The following is a 19,975-nucleotide window of genomic DNA, read 5'->3' as shown; positions in this document are numbered from 1 at the left end:
AGGAGTTTGGTAGATGGAAAGGAAAAACTAATAGTTTGGAGGTAAAATAGATGAAGTCATAGCAAGTTTAGAAGACAAAATTAAAATAGTAGGAGTTAGGGAGGCGGAAGACAATATCATGAGGATGAGAGAGTGGTCAAAGAGATTGTGTAGTTTGAAAGAGAATGCAAAAACTAAAAATGAAGTCTTGATCTAGACGGCTAAATCATTTCAACATTACAAAACTACTCAATCTAAAGGTTTATTTAAAGAATTGAAAAAATTCCATACAAAAACTTGTGTATAAATAAATATATCATTTTCGAGTCATATTCGAATTGAAATTCTCGTTCATAACATTACCCGTTTAATTTTTATGTTGTGTCATGTTAACCCGTTTATTTAAACGGGTTGAAATATCTTAGCCAATTTATATCGCGTTGAGTTCATGCATGGTTTTGTGTAGTGTCAATTTTTGTCATCTCTAAATATTATGGTTGTTAGTACACTAGGGTTTATTCATCTTCGTTTATGAAATTTGCAATGGCTAACAGGTTTGGATATTCATCTAAATTAATATAAAATATGATACAAATAAAAAAATGTAAATAAGTTTTGTGGATTCAAGAAAATGGTATTAATTTATTCCTAATGGCCAACAGATATCATAAGTGAGTAAATAATTTGACATATATATTTTTCTTACAAAAAAATTTTTTTTGTGTTATTTTATGATGTCACAATGTAATTAAGAAGTTGTAAATTTTATTAATAAAAATAGGTTTTACTTTACAGTAAGTTGGAATGGTGATTTAGTCAAAAATAATCGTTAACATGTCCCGAGTCCAACTTAAGGATATAAGAGGATGAAATGAAGAGAATTGGAAAGAAAAGATAAATTATCTTATTCTAAATATTATTTTTTGGAATGAATTGGAAAGAAAATAAGAGAGACCAAGGAATGATCTTCTCTATTAATCTTTCTCATATTGATGTGTAATCTTTTGTCTTTTAAGAGGTTTGGAGGGAAGTATGCTTAATCAAACCATTAAAATGTAATCCTCTCTTTTCTTTCACTCTAACTTGAGAATGCCAAAATATAAACCCCTTTCTTTTTCTTCTATTTGTTTTCTCTCCCGATTTTTATTTTCATTTTTTACTTTCCCTTACTAAAACTCGGGAACTAGTTGTTAGGGTATCTGAAGGCTAAACATGGATAGAATGCAACAAGCAAGGCATTTTCTTACTTTATTTATATTTTTTTTGAGGGACTATAATATCCATAAAAAGTTTTAATTTTTGTGTGTTTTATGTTATATGTATGTCTTTGTTTTGAGGGCATTTGTAACGCCCTGTTTCGAATAAAGTCCTAAATCAAGGTTGTGGCCCGAAGAGCGGTCATCATAAGTATTAGGGCCTTTATAAAGGAAAGATTTAGGCCCAATTGTATGTGGGTAATGTAGGTATGTGACCCAATAGCCCAGTTTGCACTTTGGGGCAACGGTAAAACGGGAATGTAGTGTTTTAGACTTCTTGTATGAATTTTGGATTTTAGTTGGGTTTCAGGTTAAATAAAGTTTATAGAAGTGTGGGGCTTTTCGTTACTTTTCCGTGGATATAAGGATTGTTGGAATCAGATTTATAACGAAGAAGTTATGGCCTTCGGAAGTTTCATGGTTTTCAGGCTTACCCGAGTACGTGAGACGTACTCAAAGCGTACGTGGGGCGTACTAGTTAAGAAGGCAGTACGTTGGGTGTACCTTGGATTACGTTGGCTGTACTCACCAGGATGGTCGCGAATGTTCTTTGGAGTACGCTGGGCGTACCAAATGTACGATGAGCGTACACCAATCAGATTAGAACCCTATTTTAGGGTCTTGGACTCTATTTAAACTCCTCATCTCATAACCTAACCCTAATATCTTCAGCCTCCACCCCTCTAAACCCTAGAAATCGTCCTTAATCATCCATGGTGACATTTTGGACCTCATGGAGTCCATTTTTGGAGTATTTGGTCCATTTCCAAGAAGGTGGAGTTGATGCAAAGATGGGGGATCAAGGAGAAGCTTATGGATCTGGCTTTTGTGACTCATTTTCAACTTATTGAAGGTATAAAGCTTTGAACATGATCATTCATCTCTTAGATCTACCATTTATGGGTTTTTTTCCCTTTTTGGTCCTAAGGATGAAGCTTTATGGTTCAAATCTGATTCTTAGGCTTAGGGTTGCCACCCTTGGTGCTATTTGAGTCCCTAAGGTAGAAAGTTGTCATCTTGGAGGTCTTAATGGGTTCATGCAAGAGTTATGGCCATTTTCATGAAAATAGATTGCTATACTTTGAGTATTGGGTTCATGTGGGTCATATAAGTCACCAAGTCAGTGACTTTATGGATTAAGACATTAAGTAGAACTCAGATCTGTAATTTGGTCCCTTGGTTGAAGCATTAATAGCTTAATAGCATAAAGGACTTAACAGAGGAGTATGCTGGGCGTACAAGCTAGTATGCGCATCATACAAGTCACGAACCTAGTACGCACTGCGTACAGGTGAGTACGCCCTGCGTACTTAGTCATAATGGGTTTCGCTTATTGGGCTTCGGTGTAGGCCAACTGTTGGGCTTGTTTATCTTGGGCCCGTTGGGTCATCTGGTTGTGGGTTGTTAATAATGTGGGAAAAGTCCGCAGAAGGATTTGGTCCTAATTTAGAAACTTGGGCCATGGTTTAGGCCACAAGTGTTTTTTAGCATTTTGGGCTTAAGTTTTTGGATTATTATTGGACCATCGGGATGCTAGGTGGGTTGGACTGAAAATAAGGATTTGGGCCTCATGGCAAGACCCATCTAGAGGTTTGGGCCCAATTTGGAAAACTGGGCCATTGATGGATTTATGGACATTATAGTGTTGGGCTTTTGTTTGAGTTAGGCCTTAGATTTGGGATTATACTGGGCCAGGGGTAGAAATGGTCATTTTACCCCCATGCATGGATTAAGGATTTTAGTATGGGACCCAATTGCTAATTGGGTATATTGATCGATATTGATAACTCAGGAACTGTTCAAGGCAACAGTTAAGGATTTCTTTTAGGAAGCTTCTGCATTCGAGGTGAGTTATCCTCATTGTACTCAAGGGTCTAAGACACCTAGGCCGACCCTTTGTTTGGTTATTAGGATTATTATTGTTGTGATATATTAGCTCAGTATCCTGGTATATAGGATTGTTATATACTAGTATGATATGTTAGATCGGTATCCTGGTAGATCGGATGTGGTTATGCTTAGTGACCTATAGTTGGTCTGACTGTCTGTGTGACATCCCCATTTTCATGGTCAGAAAAGACCGATTTTGTTTATGCTTTATAAAAACCAGAGTACCTCTTTTAATAAAATGTTACGGAATTTGTTCCCAGTAAAACATGATAAATACGTTATCAAAACATTTCCGAAGAAAAATATCTTTATTCATTTTAAAACATTTGGGATGTCATCGTCAATACAGAAACATAAGCATGAACAGAACTTACATTCATTATAAATAGTGATTTATATCTCCTTAATCTCTCAGTGTAATGTGACTTCATATCAACACATGAGATATAAATAAACTGAGTGAGTCGGTTTGGGAAACATGGTGAGTACATAGGGTTTTCAACCTACAATAAATAAGTTTATTAACTTTATCAAACCATACAAACCCGATTACCCGTTCCCGTTATCCTCACTTTACATCCCTAAAACATCTAACACAAGGGACCTAGTCTAAGGAATTCCATCAGGGTGATAACACATGCTTCGAGGGTTTCTCAGCAATTCATGTCAAATAAGGCAACCGTGTGGGGGATGGAGTACTGCTGGTGAGCACACAATTCAAATAAACACCTACAGGTTGCGAACCTGCTAGCGTTCCACTAGACTGTCTAGAATAGTCTATGGTCGTCATCTATACTCCGCTGGATGACTGAATCATCAATAACATCTATAACGAGGCCTCTCAGTATTTTATTTCTTCACACAACAACTATTACATCTACCCATGTTTTACCCAACACATTTTGTAGATATAAAATACATATACAATGTAAATCATTTAAAACGTGTATAAAAATATATCACCCAACATAGACAACAAGTATTCAGACAATATGCACACGTAGCACTTAATTTATATTAAATACTTCATATCTATGTGTAAGATGAAAGTGTAACAATCGTATTCCAAGGTATAAGTTTATTTAAATTCTCAAGTTTTATTTTGGGCTATAATAGAATTGTATATGAGAGTGGGCCTTTTGTTTTGGGCCAAGTTATAGCCTGCCCATAAGCCGTACGCGGGGCGTAACCCGTTGTACACTGGGCGTAATGGCTAAATGAAGCGCGGGGAGGAGAAGCGTACGCGCAACGTACCATAGGGTACGCCCAGTGTACGCGGCCAGAGGAAAAACCCTAATTTTAGGGTTTGAGACGTATTTAAACCCCATTATAGCCTCCCATTTGGACTCCTCACTTATCCTTCACCCCCAGAAAACCCTAGTTCATCCCTTTCTCCTTGTTGTGTGTGTGTTTGATCTTTTGGGCTCATTTTTGGGAAGAAAAAGAAGAGAAGTGGAAGAAGGAGAACTTGAGTACCTTAAGCTCAAAGAATTGGGATCATTCCTTCATTTGACATTCAAAAGAAGTATAAAGCTTCCAACTTTCCTCTGGTAAGTTTAGATCTAGGAGTTTTTGGAAGTTTGGACCTTTTAGGTCCAAAGGAAGGACCTTTATCATGCAACTTCGTTTTTGGAGCTTGGGATTGCTATCCTTGAAGCTCAAGTGTCCCCATAGCAGTAAAGTTTCGATTTTTGAGGCTTTCATGAAGCCATGCATGAGATCTAGCCACCTTCTTGGTTATAAATGGTTGTTTTTAGAAGTTTGAACTTAAGGGAGTCTTGTAAACCATCAAGTAAGCAACTTTATGGTTTAAGACGTGGGATAAGACCTGGATATAAGATTTTAGCTTCTGACTCGGATTATTAAGCACTTAATGAGACTTTTGGCTTAATAGGGCTGTACGTTGGGCGTACAAGGAGGTACGCACCGCGTACAAGCCAACAGCCAGTACGATCAGCGTACCTTGGTGTACGCCCCGCGCACGCTGCCAGTTTGGGCTTCGAGCATTTGGGCCTTGGTGTGGGCCGAGTTTTGGACTTAGGGTCTTTGGGCCTTAGTGGCCTTCAGAATTTAGTTATTATGGGCCCAAGATTAGTATTGGGCTTAAGTAAGGCCCAATAAAGGGATTTGGGTCCAATAGAGCAAATTGGGCCATTAGTGGGCCTTTAATGGGGCCATGGATGGACTTAGAAGGAATTGAGGGTTTTGGGCCATGTTGTGACCCATGCCATAATAGGGGTAAAATGGTCATTTTACCCATATGAGAATCCCTATTCTGATTTTGTATTTTATTTCCCATGATAGCTGGGAAGCAGCCGGAGCAACCGTAAGGGATTTCTCATTCAGGAGTTCAGTAGTCAGCATCACGAGGTGAGTTTCCTTCCAGCAGAACGGGTCTAAGGCCACAATGCCAACCCGTTTAACTAGTAGTTGTTTCCGGACTTCGGTCCGATGCAGTAGTTAGAATGTTTGATGCCTTCGTGGCTCAGACAAGGTTTATGTGTTATGTGTTACGGGCTACGACCCGATACAGTATGCAAGTTATGTGTTCATGCTAGTTGATATGTTTATGCTATGTTATGTTATGCTCAGTTAGTTTCCGGACTTCGGTCTGATGCAGGGGACAAGGTCTCAGACAGTTTTGGATTTCGGTTTGATGCAGTTAGTTCCGAAATTCGGTCCAATGCAGGGGACAAGGTCCTAGTCAGTTCCGGACTTCGGTCCGATGTAGTTTCCGGACTTCGGTCCAATGCAGAGGGCAAGGCCCTGGTTAGTTCCGGATTTCGGTCCGATTCAATGGGCAAGGCCCAATATGTGTTTATATGTTATTGTATGGTATGTGGTAGTTTGGGGAGCTCACTAAGCTTCGTGCTTACGGTTTCAGTTTTGGTTTCAAGTACTTCCGCAAGTAAAGGGAAGAGCTCGGGATGATGGCATCGCACACACCACAGCTTCAGTTTGTACTGGGAGTTGATTTAGTTTTTCATTGATATGTTTTGATTCAGTCTTGATACATTTTTCTTGTGATACATGTTATGGTTTTGAGATATTGACATATGGGTTTTATTTTATGGTATTGAAATGATGATTCTAGTAACGATTAAACAAAAATTTTTGGGTTGTATTTTGGGATGTTACAGATTGAGACCATGCACTCACTTGAAAAGGTGGTGATTCTGAACTCAGACAGTGCTTCGCTTCTTAAAACTAATTTCCTTCGACAAAACCTAGTATTATTACCACTAGAGTTTAGTCTATTATTCGTTGAGACTAATTAATAGTCTAGCTATTATTACTATTATATATGCGTTAAACAATACTTCTATAACCCATAATAATAGCCCAAGTGTTACACCCGTAGATCCGGACTAGTTAATTTAGAGATAATAGAGATCGAAAACGACTTTTTGACAAAATATTATTTAGAATAAATAATATTAACCAAGTTGTATAATATGTCTCAAGGGTTCCGTACATATAAAGAGCTCCGAAATCCGAATTATAACGAAGAAGTTATGATCGTCTAAGTTTCGCGACGGAACCGACACGACACCGGGAAGACGTAAAAAAGTGAATTTATGATAGAGCGACTTTTAGCCGTAGTGATCTGAATGACAGTCGTAGAATATGTTAACCTGAGAGCATCCATAAAAAGAACGCCCAAATCTGACTTTCTATGAGGAAGTTATGATTTTTCGAAGTTTCAACTTAGCAGTGTACGACCTGAAACTCGAATTTTAGTTCGAGCCGTTTTTGGCCTACGTGACCTAGATGAGATTTGAATATCTCATTAATAGAAACTCAACGGTAAAAAGACAGACGAAAACGAAGTACGTGTGAAGGAGTTACGAATTCTTCGCGGTCATTTAACAACCTAAACTCCTCATACTATTAAATTTAAGATCGGTCGAGAATTAGTCAATAGAGTCTAAATCAAAGTTGTAGATCTTGTTTTTATCTATGCGTGGATATAAAGAACGTTGAAAACGGAGTTCGTATGAGAAAGTTATGAATTTTTGAAAATCGGCTGATTTCCACCGTGTGTACGATGCCACGTGTCAGCACCAGGCTGTGCCTGGCTGTACACAGCTGACCACAATGTGGGCATCAAATGGCCACGATGTGGGAGCCTCTTCAGCCTCCTATAAATAGAGATGCCCCTCTCCTTCATTCTTCACACCTTAAGCCCCGAAACCCCCCAAAAAGCCTAGAGAACCCCCTGGCACGAGGCGGAAGCCCCGGAGTGCCCGACAGCCCCGAGAAGAAGAGCCTTTCGGCTCGGAAACGCTGCTCCAGCGAAGCCCGGTTTTGAAGAAAACCCGCTGTAAGTGAACTATGTCTAACTTATCTTTAGTATAGTTTATGTTTTAATATAGTAATGTTATTAGAAACTTATAATAAGTACTTGGGCTATTATTATGGGTTATATAAGTATTGTTTAACACTAATATAATAGTAATAATAGCTAAACTATTAATTAGTCTCGGTGAATATTAAACTAAACCCTAATGGTAATGATACTAGGTTTTTGTCGAAGTAAATTGTTTTAAGAAGTAACGAAGCGCTGTCTGAATTCAGAATCACCACCTTATCAGGTGAGTGCATGGTTACTTTCATCTTACATATAGATATGAAGTATTTAATATAAATTACGTGTTACGTGTGCATATTGTCTGAATACTTGTTGTCTATGCTGGGTGAAATATTTTTATACACGTTTTAAATGATTTACATTGTATATGTATTTTATATCTACAAAATGTGTTGGGTAAAACATGGGTAGATGTAATAGTTGTTGTGTGAACAAATAAAATACTGAGAGGCCTTGTTATAGATGTTATTGATGATTCAGTCATCTAGCGGAGTATAGATGACGACCATAGACTATTCTAGACAGTCCAGTGGAACGCTAGCAGGCTCGCAACCTGTAGGTGTTTATTTGAATTGTGTGCTCACCAGCAGTACTCCATCCCCCACACGATTGCCTTATTTGACATGAATTGCTGAGAAACCCTCGAAGCATGTGTTATCACCCTGATGGAAGTCCTTAGACTAGGTCCCTTGTGTTAGATGTTTTAGGGACGTAAAGTGAGGATAACGGGAACGGGTAATCGGGTTTGTTTGGTTTGATAAAGTTAATAAACTTATTTATTGTAGGTTGAAAACCCTATGTACTCACCATGTTTCCCAAACCGACTCACTCAGTTTATTTATATCACATGTGTTGATATGAAGTCACATTACACTGAGAGATTAAGGAGATATAAATCACTATTTATAATGAATGTAAGTTCTGTTCATGCTTATGTTTATGTATTGACGATGACATCCCAAATGTTTTAAAATGAATAAAGATATTTTTCTTCGGAAATGCTTTGATAACATATTTTACTAGGAACAAATTTCGCAATATTTTTATTAAAAGAGGTACTCGACTTTTATAAAGCATAAGCAAAATCGGTATTTTCTGGCCGTGAAAATGGGGATGTCACATCAAGTACTTATTATAAGTTTCTAATAACATTACTATAATTAAATAAAAGCTATATTAAAAATAACGTAGGCGTAGCTCACTTACAACGAGTTTTATAGAAAACCGGGATTTTCTTGGAGCAGCGTTCCCGAGCCAAAAAGCTCTTATTCTCGGAGCCGTCGAGCACTCAGGAGCTTCCGCCTCATGCTAGGGAGGTTCCCTAGGCTTTTCGGGGGGTTTCGGGGCTAGAGAGAGGTTCTAGAGAGAGAGAGAGAGTAAAGAGAAGAAAGAATGAGAAAGGTGTGAAGAAAATGTGGGTGGAAGAGGTTCTATTTATAGGGTGAAATATGGTTGAACTTGATGCCACATGTCACAATCTGGTGGCTAGACTTTGGGAGAAAGCAATGACCAATATTGTGCCACGTCACCCATTTTCGCACAACACACTTCCGGCTTCTAAAATCCGTAACTTTCACATACGAGCTCCGTTTCTGACGTTCTTTATATCCACGCGTAGGTAAAAATAAGATCTACAACTTTCATTTTGACTCTGTCGGCTAATTCTTAACCGATCTTAAATTTAACAATACGAGAAGATTATACTATTAAATGTCCGCGTAAAATTCATAACTTCTACATACGGACTCTGTGTTCGTCTGTCTTTTTATCGTTGAGTTCCTATTAATGAGATATTCAATTCTCATTTAGGTCGCGTAGGCCAAAAACCGCTCGATCTAAAATTCGAGTTTCGAGTTGTGCACTACTAAGCCAAATCTTAGAAAATTCATAACTTCCTCATACGAATTCATATTTAGGCGTTCTTTTTTGTATGTTATCGGTTTAACGTATACTACAACTTTTGTTTAAATTAAAAGGCTAAAAGTCCTCCATCGTAAATTCACTATTTACGTCTCCCGGTGTCGTGCCGGTTTTGCCGTAAAACTTCGACGGACCATACCTTCTTCGTTATAACTCGGATTTCAACGTTCTTTATATGTACAGAACCCTTGACACGTATTCTAAATCTTGGTTAAGATTATTTATTCTAAATAATCTTTTGTCGAAAAGTCATTTTCGACCCCTATTATCTCTAAATTGACTAGCCCGGATCTACGGACGTTACAGTCTGCATGCTAGTTGTTATGCCAGTTAGGTAGATCTGTAGGACTACCTGTAGTATTATGTAATTATATGTATGTGCATTGGTTGTGTTATATGTCGACATATTATGTGGGATGCGTTAAGGTGAAACTGCTCCATGTGGTAACCAACAAACCCGAGAGCAATCTAGATACACGCTAAAGGAGACTCGTACTGTGGGTTCGATGACAATCCATATGTGAGTTGTGGGCCCGGAAGGCAATCCAGACTCACACCGTGTGCCCAAGGGTAATCCAGTCTATAAAGTTGTGAACCCAGTACATGTTGTTATTTGTATATGTGTTATGTGAAGTGTATCGATATGTTGGCGTTCCAACCCAATGGTTGAGGGATTGGGGTATTCCATCTCGATGGATGATTGGACCCATAATATGCTGTTTATGATTATATGTGTATTTTTGTAGGTATGGGTATTTTGGGGTAACTCACTAAGTTTTCGGGCTTACAGTTTCAGTTTATTGTTTCAGGATCAGTGAATGACCGCGGGAAGGCGAAGGTGTGACCGTACACTCCCTTGATTGATGATTATGATTTCTAGGAGCTCTGATGATTAAACTATTTTGTAAACAAATTGTAATAACATGGTTTTATATGATTTAAAAAGTTTTAAATTGGCTCAAATTTTATGGATGTTACAACATTATGATTTTTTCCTACCCTAATAACATTGGAATTTGGGGAGGACTAGGGATATATATATATATGTATATATATGTGTGTGTGTGTGTGATAAAATTAGAACAACATACATGATGATATATCATTTCTTTGCATGAAAATAACATGTAGTTTTGGTCGTTAAATACTTAATAACAAATTTATCCATTTCACAATTTGATGGAAATATAATGTATGTCATTCATATTATTACAGGAATATCTAAGTCATAATGAGGATACAAGGTTGATACATGAGATAAGTATGATACTTTATGGAAGTATAATAAATAAATATGTATAAAGAATAATAACCTATGTAATTAAAGGCATTAAAGCATAACTCATGTTTTGGTAAAAGTCAAACACTTTTAATTTTTCATTAACCTTGATCCAAACTATCCCAAATCCATTTATAGTCGATATTGATGATTAAGTAGTGTCTATTAACAAAATTTTCCTCTATATTAACATTTCATTAGCATTTAATCATCATTGATTCAATGTTTTCATCAGCTTAAATGTGTAATCACAAAGAAATTAGTCATCAATTTAGATCATAAGCCCTTAATGACTTCATGATTGCCTCTAGTTTGCTTCTAAACAATGTGATAATCAAAAGGATCATTCTAAAAATGAATTAAGTAATTAATCTCATTCCAATCTAATCTTCAATCATGATCAATTTCATTCTTACATGATTCGAATCCTCAATATTGGATTTGAGATACTTACACAACTATGGTGGTTACATGCTTATTTTAACGACTAATACATTTCAACATTCCAAAAACTTATAGTTTCATCTTTCAAAATGTCATTTGTTTGAACCAAAACACATATGTGATATAACTTATTTCGAAAATCATTTCACCCCATTCCAATGGTGGATTCCGTTTTAATCACTGTTTAATGCTCATAACTTCCATAAGGTCAACTGGAATCACATAACAAATCAAATCAATATTACAACCAGTTACTCACTTATTAACCCTAAAATCTTTGATTTGGTTCCAAATCAATACATTAAGCTAGTGTTCAAGTTGTCAAATCAAGAATGGACTTTTCTCACTAACTAAGGTTTGAATCCTCAATTCCGTTACAAAATAAGGAATCAATCACTTCATCGAGAGAGTGATGATACACTAGTGATTCATAAGAAGTTTCTAGCATCAAAACGTTCACACATAATGAGTTAATTAACGAAATTCGGATCTCTCATTAAACTTATGGTTTAGAATCGAATGCTCATTCAAATGTGAATCAAAATCGTAGATGTAAAGTTTGATGTTCATCCTAAGCATGATCCAACACTTCATATCTACTAGAAATTCGTTAATGACTCTAAATTTAGGATTCAACTTGTGAATCGAAACCCCAAGAGATGAATATATATATATATATATATATATATATATATATATATATATATATATATATATATATATATATAGACACGCACACACACATACACAAGGGCAACGAGTATGCATCCCTCAGTTTATAGCGATGCTTAGTAAATCCTCTATATCTTGATCCCGTTTGAATGAGAAATAAAAAAGAGTTAGAGAGAGAAAACATTGGGTGTGCATGTAGGGTTTTAGATGACAACAAAACCTCCTTCGTGAAAAAACTTCAGTAATATAAGGGTTCATCGTGATCCGCTTGTGTTTTCTGTTTCATTTCTTTAGAGATCTCCAATTGTCTCCTTTGAAATGGTTCCCAACCTGTAGCAACGCAACATAGAGATAGGTAGATAGAGAGAGACAAAATGCCAAGTAGATAGTCAAAAGCCATGTGGACAACATCTCAATGCCACGTGGACCCATTCTAATGACAAAGTAATGGTTAACCGGGTTACACATTTAGTTATTTTGAAAAAGACCAACCAAAAAATTCGAGGTTATGTCTCTATTAATAAAAATAAAAATAAATATATAAGTGATTTTAAAAGTGGGAAAAATTTGTAGGTTTTCTTTTTGATATTTTCCTTTTTCAGAAGTTATATAGCTTGCTTGGAACAACATTATGGATTGTATCATATTATTTGGACCCAAAAACAATTATACCGGTAACATGGAAAAACTTTGATGCCCCTTGCAATCTTGCTACTCTGGGCTCGCATCGCCTTGTCCGTGGGCCAGCCCTGATACAATATTTCAAGTTTTTCCTTTTATATACGAGACTACATAAACGAGTAGAACCCATTGATTATCGGGTTCAAGGTAATCCATTTTCAACATGGTGAAACTTGAACAAAGAACCTGCCAACCTGGGCTCCATCCAAACGTAAACGTTCACGAATAATCGGTGGGAAAATGACTTAGGAGGGTAACTACCTTTTATCCGTGTTCACATATTGACAACTTTTTTTTTTTTTTTTTGTTTTGTACATAATAAAGCAAATAACTTGTTTTAATTGTTTAAATTACACCAATATTACTGGCTAATACCCGTTTTAACTGGTAACTCAAAGGGAAACTAACTTGTGTTCACACATTGACAACTTCTTATTTTTTGTACATAAGAAAGAAACTAACTTGTTTTAACTGTGTAACATCCCAAAAATCATGACCAAAAATTTCGTTTTTAATTTAATACTAAAACCATAATTATCAAACCATTAATTTAATACTCCGGCATCGGGCCTCGCCTGACATCAGGCCCCGCCTGGCATTAAGCCCCGCTCGGTATACAAATCTGTCTCTCCTAGGCCCCGTCTGTCTCCGGGGCCCGCCCGCTAAACACATGCAATCATTTAACATGCTAACACATAAAGAAACATACTCTCATGTATCCCTGTCCTAAGAAACATACTCTGCTAATAATGAGATACGAAACTTCGTCCGTACTCAGCTAGTTCCAACCAGGGCTTCAGCAGTGCAAGGTGAGTCTCCTCACTGTGTGAATGGATCTAAGGCCACAATGCCAGCCCATATAGTTAATGAGTAAGAAGACCCGGGGGTTAGCACTAGGCATTGTATGCTAGTATGTTATTCCAGACCAAGGTCTGTTGTCGGGCGGGTGCCCGAGGAATGTTTGCATGTTAGATTATACTTATTGTCTGTATGATACTTGTATGTGCCTGGTAAAGAGGTGAGTGTGGGCGAGGTCCCGTATCCCATCACTAGCTGAGTACGAACGATGTTCCGTATCTCATTATTAGCAGAGTATGTTTCTTAGGACAGAGATACAATAGAGTATGTTTCTTTATGTGTTAGCATGTTAAATGATTGTATGTGTTTAGCGGGCGGGGTCCGGAGACAGACGGGGCCTAAGAGAGACAAATCTGTATATCGAGTAGGGCTCAATGCCAGGCGGGGCTCGATGCCGGAGTATTAAATTAATGGTTTGAAAATTATGGTTTTAGTATTAAATTAAAAACGAAATTTTTGGTCATGATTTTTGGGATGTTACACAGTTAAAACAAGGTAATTGTTTTTCCTATGTACAAAAAATAAGAAGCTACCAATATGTGAACATTGATAAGAGGTAGTTAACATTCCTAAGTCATTTTTCCTTTGAGTTACCAGTTAACTCATGTATTAGCCGGTAATATTGGTATAATTTAAACAGTTAAAACAAATTAGTTGCTTTATTATGTACAAAAAAAAAAAGAAGAAGAAGTTACTAATATATGAACACAAATAAAAGATAATTACGCTCCTAAGTTATTTTGCTCTTTAAGGTATAAAATATAAACCCATTCCGATTCCATCACCGTGATGACCCGCCCCGGTTCAAATGGAAAGAAGGCGCCGACATCTTACCGCCATTTTGGTATCAGTTCGAACCACAACTAATCGTACTAAGCACACCATATGAATTCAGAACAATCATAATCTTCACTCTGAAATAAGAACCCTAGGTTTATGGAAGACGACGACGACGAAGTTTTATCTGTCTCAGATACCAGCGATTCGAGCCAAGATTTCATTTGCGACGAGTCTGAAGATGGCAGTGATGATTTATGTAGATCTGGCAGCGATGAAAATTGTGAAGGAAACTCCGTCGCACAACCAGCTGCGCACAATCAAAAATCGCAGAACGTTGATGCTCTTTTGAGGTACACCTGTTGGTAGTTCAATTAGATGTTCGTAGTTCTCTTCTATTCTTTTCTCCTTTTGGCATTCGAGTTACACAATCTAAACGGAATTTAGAGTACAGAGGGGTGTGTGTGGGGGGGTTTATTAAGTTATTTTGTATTTTTTTGGGGGGATGGATGGAATGATCAATTGTTTGTTTGCACTTCACCGAGTTATCCAAACTTATCACCTGACATGAATTCATGTTTTGATGCCAGAGGAAATCTTGTTGTTAAAAGGCAATCTCTACTTCCACGAGTTCTTTCAGTCACAGAAAGAGAAGCTGTTCTTAAGAAGCCTTTCAAACCTCCTTCTGCCGATGGCTACTCCAATGAAAACGAACAATTGAACCGGCGTCTGTGGGCTCGTAAACGGTTTGTACCTTGGGGCTCAAACAGGCCAGCTTTGGTTCCCATTACAAACAGGTTGAATCCTCTTGTTTCTGCAGAGGAGGAAGTTCCAGAAGAAATTACTAAGCTGCCACCAGATATTGAACCTTTGATCTTATGGCAGTCTGAAAAATCTGAAGATGGAGATAATAATTCAATATCAATTGAAGTCGATCATATGCTTGTTAAGTTTCTTCGACCCCATCAAAGGGAAGGTGTCCAGTTCATGTTTGAATGTGTTTCAGGTTTATGCACCCCTGATATCAATGGCTGCATTCTGGCTGATGACATGGGATTGGGGAAGACTTTGCAGTCAATTACACTTCTGTACACTCTTCTTCGTCAAGGATTTAATGGAAAACCAATGGTGCGGAAGGGCATAATTGTAACTCCAACTAGTCTAGTAAGCAATTGGGAGGCAGAAATTAAGAAATGGGTTGGTGAAAGAATTAAGCTTGTTGCTCTATGTGAAAGTAGTCGTGATGATGTCATCTCTAGCATTGATAACTTCAGAAGCCCACAAAGCCAGTTACAGGTAAAGGTTAAACCTGTCAATAAACTTTATTGATCTCAGATGTAGATACCAATTATCCCTGATTTTTCTACAAGGTACTGATTGTTTCCTATGAGACCTTTCGGATGCATTCATCAAAATTTAATGATAGTGGCTCTTGTGATCTTCTCATATGTGATGAAGCACACAGGCTGAAAAATGACCAGACATTGACTAACAGAGTAAGACTAGTAATTTTGTAAATAATTCAAAATTCTAGATTTAGGTATTCTGATACCTCCTTACTTTGTTGAATCAGGCATTGGCAGCTCTATCTTGCAGAAGACGCATTTTATTGTCTGGGACTCCAATGCAAGTGAGGATTATTTCTAGATTATTAATTTGTAAAAAGCTTACAATCAATACTATCAACATCTTGTTTTGTAACACAAGCTTCTCCTTATTTCTTGTGTTAAACTTCCAGAATCATCTAGAAGAGTTTTTTGCAATGGTGAACTTCACCAACCCAGGGATTTTGGGTGATGCTGCATTTTTTCGGCGTTATTATGAGGTCAGCTAACTTATGAAGCTTTTACTTGTTACTTATATATCTGATCAAAATTCAATTCTCACAACTAATAATCATGGATTTAAACTATAGTAGGTTTGGACATTATAGTCCTTATATCATTATAACTTGAGTTTTTGTTCTCCTCTCAAATTCTTAAATTACTGTTTTGAAGACACCAATCATTTGTGGAAGAGAACCTATTGCCTCTGAAGAGGAGAAACATCTTGCTAATGAGCGGTCTGCAGAACTGAGTGCCAAGGTTAATCAGGTAATTTTGTCAGTCTTATTGAAATATAATATATTTAAGATCTTGTAAGAAGCAGTTAGTTTTTCAGCACCTTAAATGTTTTTGGGACTTGTGTTGTCAGTTTATATTGAGGAGAACTAATGCATTGCTATCAAATCACTTACCACCAAAGGTATAATCACTTTATTCATAGTTTCATACTTCATCCACTTTATCCATTCAAAAAATGATGTCTACACTTTGCAGATAGTTGAGGTTGTATGTTGCAAACTGACTCCTCTACAAGCAGAACTCTACAATCACTTTATTCGTTCAAAAAATGTAGGTTTCTGTTTGGACATTGTTAATATATGTTCTTATATAACTGATATTGTGTATTGATAGTGGTCTAAATATGAAATTTGAACACACAACATGATTGTATTGTAGGTGAAACAAGCAATTGTTGAAGATGTGAAACAGACAAAAATTCTGGCTTATATAACTGCCCTGAAGAAGCTCTGCAATCATCCAAAGGTAAAAACATTCCTAAAAGAATCACAACATTAGGAGAAAGAATTTTTTTTCTGATGCATTTCTTTGATATTGTAGCTGATTTATGATACAATGAAAAGTGGGAAGCCAGGGACATCAGGGTTTGAAAACTGCATGCGTTTTTTCCCTCCAGAAATGTTCTCCGGAAGGTAAAACTAAAACTAAATCATCTCTTGTTTATGTTGTGTTATTTTCTACATTGTTCTTGATATTTATTTATTAATTTATTAATTTGTTAGATCTGGATCTTGGACTGGTGGTGATGGATCATGGGTTGAACTGTCAGGAAAGATGCAAGTCTTGGCCCGATTGTTGGCCCATCTTCGTAAGAGAACAGATGATCGAATTGTATTGGTTTCAAATTACACCCAGGTATGAATTGGGAGTTCTTTTATGTAATTAGGAGTTTAATTAAAGTGATCAAATCTTTAAATAGCTCTCAAACTCTTCAGACACTGGACCTTATTGTTCAATTATGTCGAGAAAGAAGATATCCTTTCTTAAGGCTTGATGGGTCCACATCAATCAGCAAAAGACAAAAGTTGGTCAACTGCTTCAATGATCCATCAAAGGTATTTATATTTTTCAATCTTTTAATCAGTACAATGCATTTCTACTATTACTATAATAGAAGAATATGCTTCATTATCATGCAGGATGAGTTTGCATTTCTTTTGAGCAGCAAAGCTGGTGGTTGTGGCCTCAATTTGATAGGTGGAAATAGACTTGTTCTGTTTGACCCTGATTGGAATCCTGCAAATGACAAACAAGTACTTAGATACTTAACTCTTTTTTTTTTTTTTTCTAGGGACAAAATCGTCTTTTTTATACTTTTCCTTTCGATGTAGGCTGCTGCAAGAGTGTGGAGGGATGGGCAGAAGAAGAGAGTATACATCTATAGGTTTTTGAGCACTGGAACTATTGAAGAAAAGGTAGTAGATAAATTCATAAATATTTCTACTTTTCTATTATGAGTTGAGTTCAGTTAATCAAGGGTAAATTTGGTATTCTGCAGGTGTACCAGCGTCAGATGTCGAAAGAAGGGCTTCAAAAAGTTATTCAACAAGAGCAATCCGATTCCAAGATTCAGGTATTTCAGTATTTTTGAACATATGCAAATGCTTCTTGAATCTTGATGAATAATATGACTGACATCTAATGAATGCAGGGGACCAATCTTTCTACTGAGGATCTACGGGATCTATTTACATTTCATGAGAATGCAAGGCAAGCTTACTTTTATATCAACTGTATTCTTGATGCGTTGAAAGTCATTGGTTGATGATGTTTGAAGGTGGCTGTGTATCTTTTCAGGTCTGATATTCATGAGAAGATGATCTGTACACGTTGTGAGAAATCTGGAGAACAAGAAACAGATGCAATGAGAGATAATGCTGGTTCTCCAGATGAAGATTGCCAATCTGATGAAGAGGATATTGGGGGATTTGCAGGTATTTCTGGATGCTTGCATAAGTTAAAAAGATCAGAGAAACAGGTAAATTGAACAACATATAATAATCATCTGTTTCTGTTTTCTCAAGTAATCTGTTCTAAAACATTCCTCCAGGTGGGTACCCCATTGGAAGAGGATCTAGCTAGCTGGGGTCATCATTCTTCCCCAAATACTGTACCTGATACTATTTTTCAAGCAGCAGCTGGAGATGAGGTAATTACTAATTAGTAATTACAAATTAAAACGTAACATGTAAAAGTAATTAGTAGTAGCTGTTCCATATTGAGTATTGATGATAATAGATATGTTGATGTTGATGTTGGTGCAGGTGACTTTTGTTTTTACAAACCAAATTAGTGGAAAGCTTGTACCTGTGGAATCAATGGTTAAGTCAAAACCAGATGTTACTACAGACACAAACACAGGAAAGGGAAATTTATACACAAGTCACGTGATATCATCTAAACCTCCATCATTCATCAGTAGAAGCAAATTACCAACTTTTGTTAAGCCTTCACAAGATAAACACTTTATAGGAAGATCGACTGAAGGCACATCCAAATCCAATGTATCATTAAAACCTAAACCTTCTCTTCCTAATTATTTGCCTCAAAAGAGACTCTCTTCTGCTCCTGATGATGATGATTTTGCATAAACTCTAATTATATTCTTTTACATGTCATTTTTCTTTGCACATTGGTTTTAAATAGCTTTATCACTTTATTATAATTTCTTCTTCACTCTAATATTTTCATGTCTATTGTGTAATATTCACATATTATCTAACCTAAAACCCAAAAAAGGCTTGTTATGGCCTTTAGCTTTTCCATATATTTTTGTTTTTCCCTTATGTGAGAAAAAGGAAAAAAGCACTAACAAGGAGCTAGAGCAAAAAGGAGAAAGTTACATCACAAAAATTGGATTTTGAAGCCAATTATTCCAACCAATGTGGAACTTGTGCTTCGTATGTTCTACCTGATTAAAAGCTATCACTAAAATATGATCAAACAGTTTATCTTTTTTAGGTCTCATCCTATCAAAAACATATTTATTCCTAAAAGTCTACAGATACCATTGTGCGGTAGCCACAATAGCATCCATAACCTCTTTATGGGCCAAAGACAAAGCTGTGGACTCTAAGAAAGCCTAGAAATCACCAACTGAACTGAGGGAGGTCAAGTGCACATCACTGTACCGGCCAAGCTCATCTCTTCCGGTTGATTGTTGCAAACCAGACACGAGGCACAAGACACTTCAATACCAAGGTTAAAGAGATTATCTTTAATAGGAAGGCGATTCAAGGTATCCCTCCAATGAAAGACATTAACCTTAATGGGCATTAATTTATTCTAAACCGTTTGTCTAGGCTGAGTAGGTAAAATGTGATCAATGAAAAGACGAGTCGTTTATCGTAAAATTGACCCCATTATTCGAGTCTCATTTCCAATGATTAAGATTGAACGAAAACAGAAACTCCCAACAAAAGGTATTGCAACTTCAAAAATTGTGTCATTTCGGTACCACCTGTAGGATCCCCTTTTCACCTCCACTTCCAATCATTATTCTCCCGTCTAACATCAATAAAAGGATTAAAATTTGGATTAAATTGAATTATTTAATTATTCAAATCTGCATTATCTGTAAGCAATGGGAAGTTATAAATACCATCCTATGCACCTCATTAGTTTCGTCCCACTCTAAAGGATTCTTAGAGTTTCTGTTCACTAACTCCTTGGTCAATCTCTATTGTTCCAAGGGTTATTTTCTTACATCAAATGGTTTGGTTTT

General features: G+C 36.7%; 1 protein-coding gene across 1 annotated transcript; it reads left to right on the top strand.

The window, feature by feature from the left end:
• The first annotated feature begins 14,157 nt into the window (after positions 1-14,157).
• Positions 14,158-18,869, top strand: RAD54 (DNA repair/recombination protein). The gene is made up of 19 exons (XM_078995563.1): positions 14,158-14,481; positions 14,719-15,424; positions 15,499-15,624; positions 15,702-15,758; positions 15,867-15,953; positions 16,126-16,221; positions 16,322-16,372; positions 16,447-16,521; positions 16,630-16,716; positions 16,792-16,883; positions 16,974-17,106; positions 17,187-17,306; positions 17,391-17,504; positions 17,583-17,666; positions 17,750-17,824; positions 17,903-17,961; positions 18,049-18,229; positions 18,302-18,400; positions 18,516-18,869. The coding sequence occupies exons 1-19, from the start codon at positions 14,288-14,290 to the stop codon at positions 18,840-18,842; spliced, it is 2,763 nt and encodes a 920-aa protein (XP_078851689.1). The 5' UTR covers positions 14,158-14,287; the 3' UTR covers positions 18,843-18,869.
• Positions 18,870-19,975: the final 1,106 nt, after the last annotated feature.

This window comes from Lactuca saligna, chromosome 5, assembly GCF_052625555.1.
Source record: "Lactuca saligna cultivar CGN05327 chromosome 5, ASM5262555v1, whole genome shotgun sequence".
NCBI lineage: Eukaryota > Viridiplantae > Streptophyta > Magnoliopsida > Asterales > Asteraceae > Lactuca > Lactuca saligna.
The sequence above is the reverse complement of the archived record's forward strand: the minus strand, read 5'-3'. Positions and strand labels throughout refer to the sequence as shown.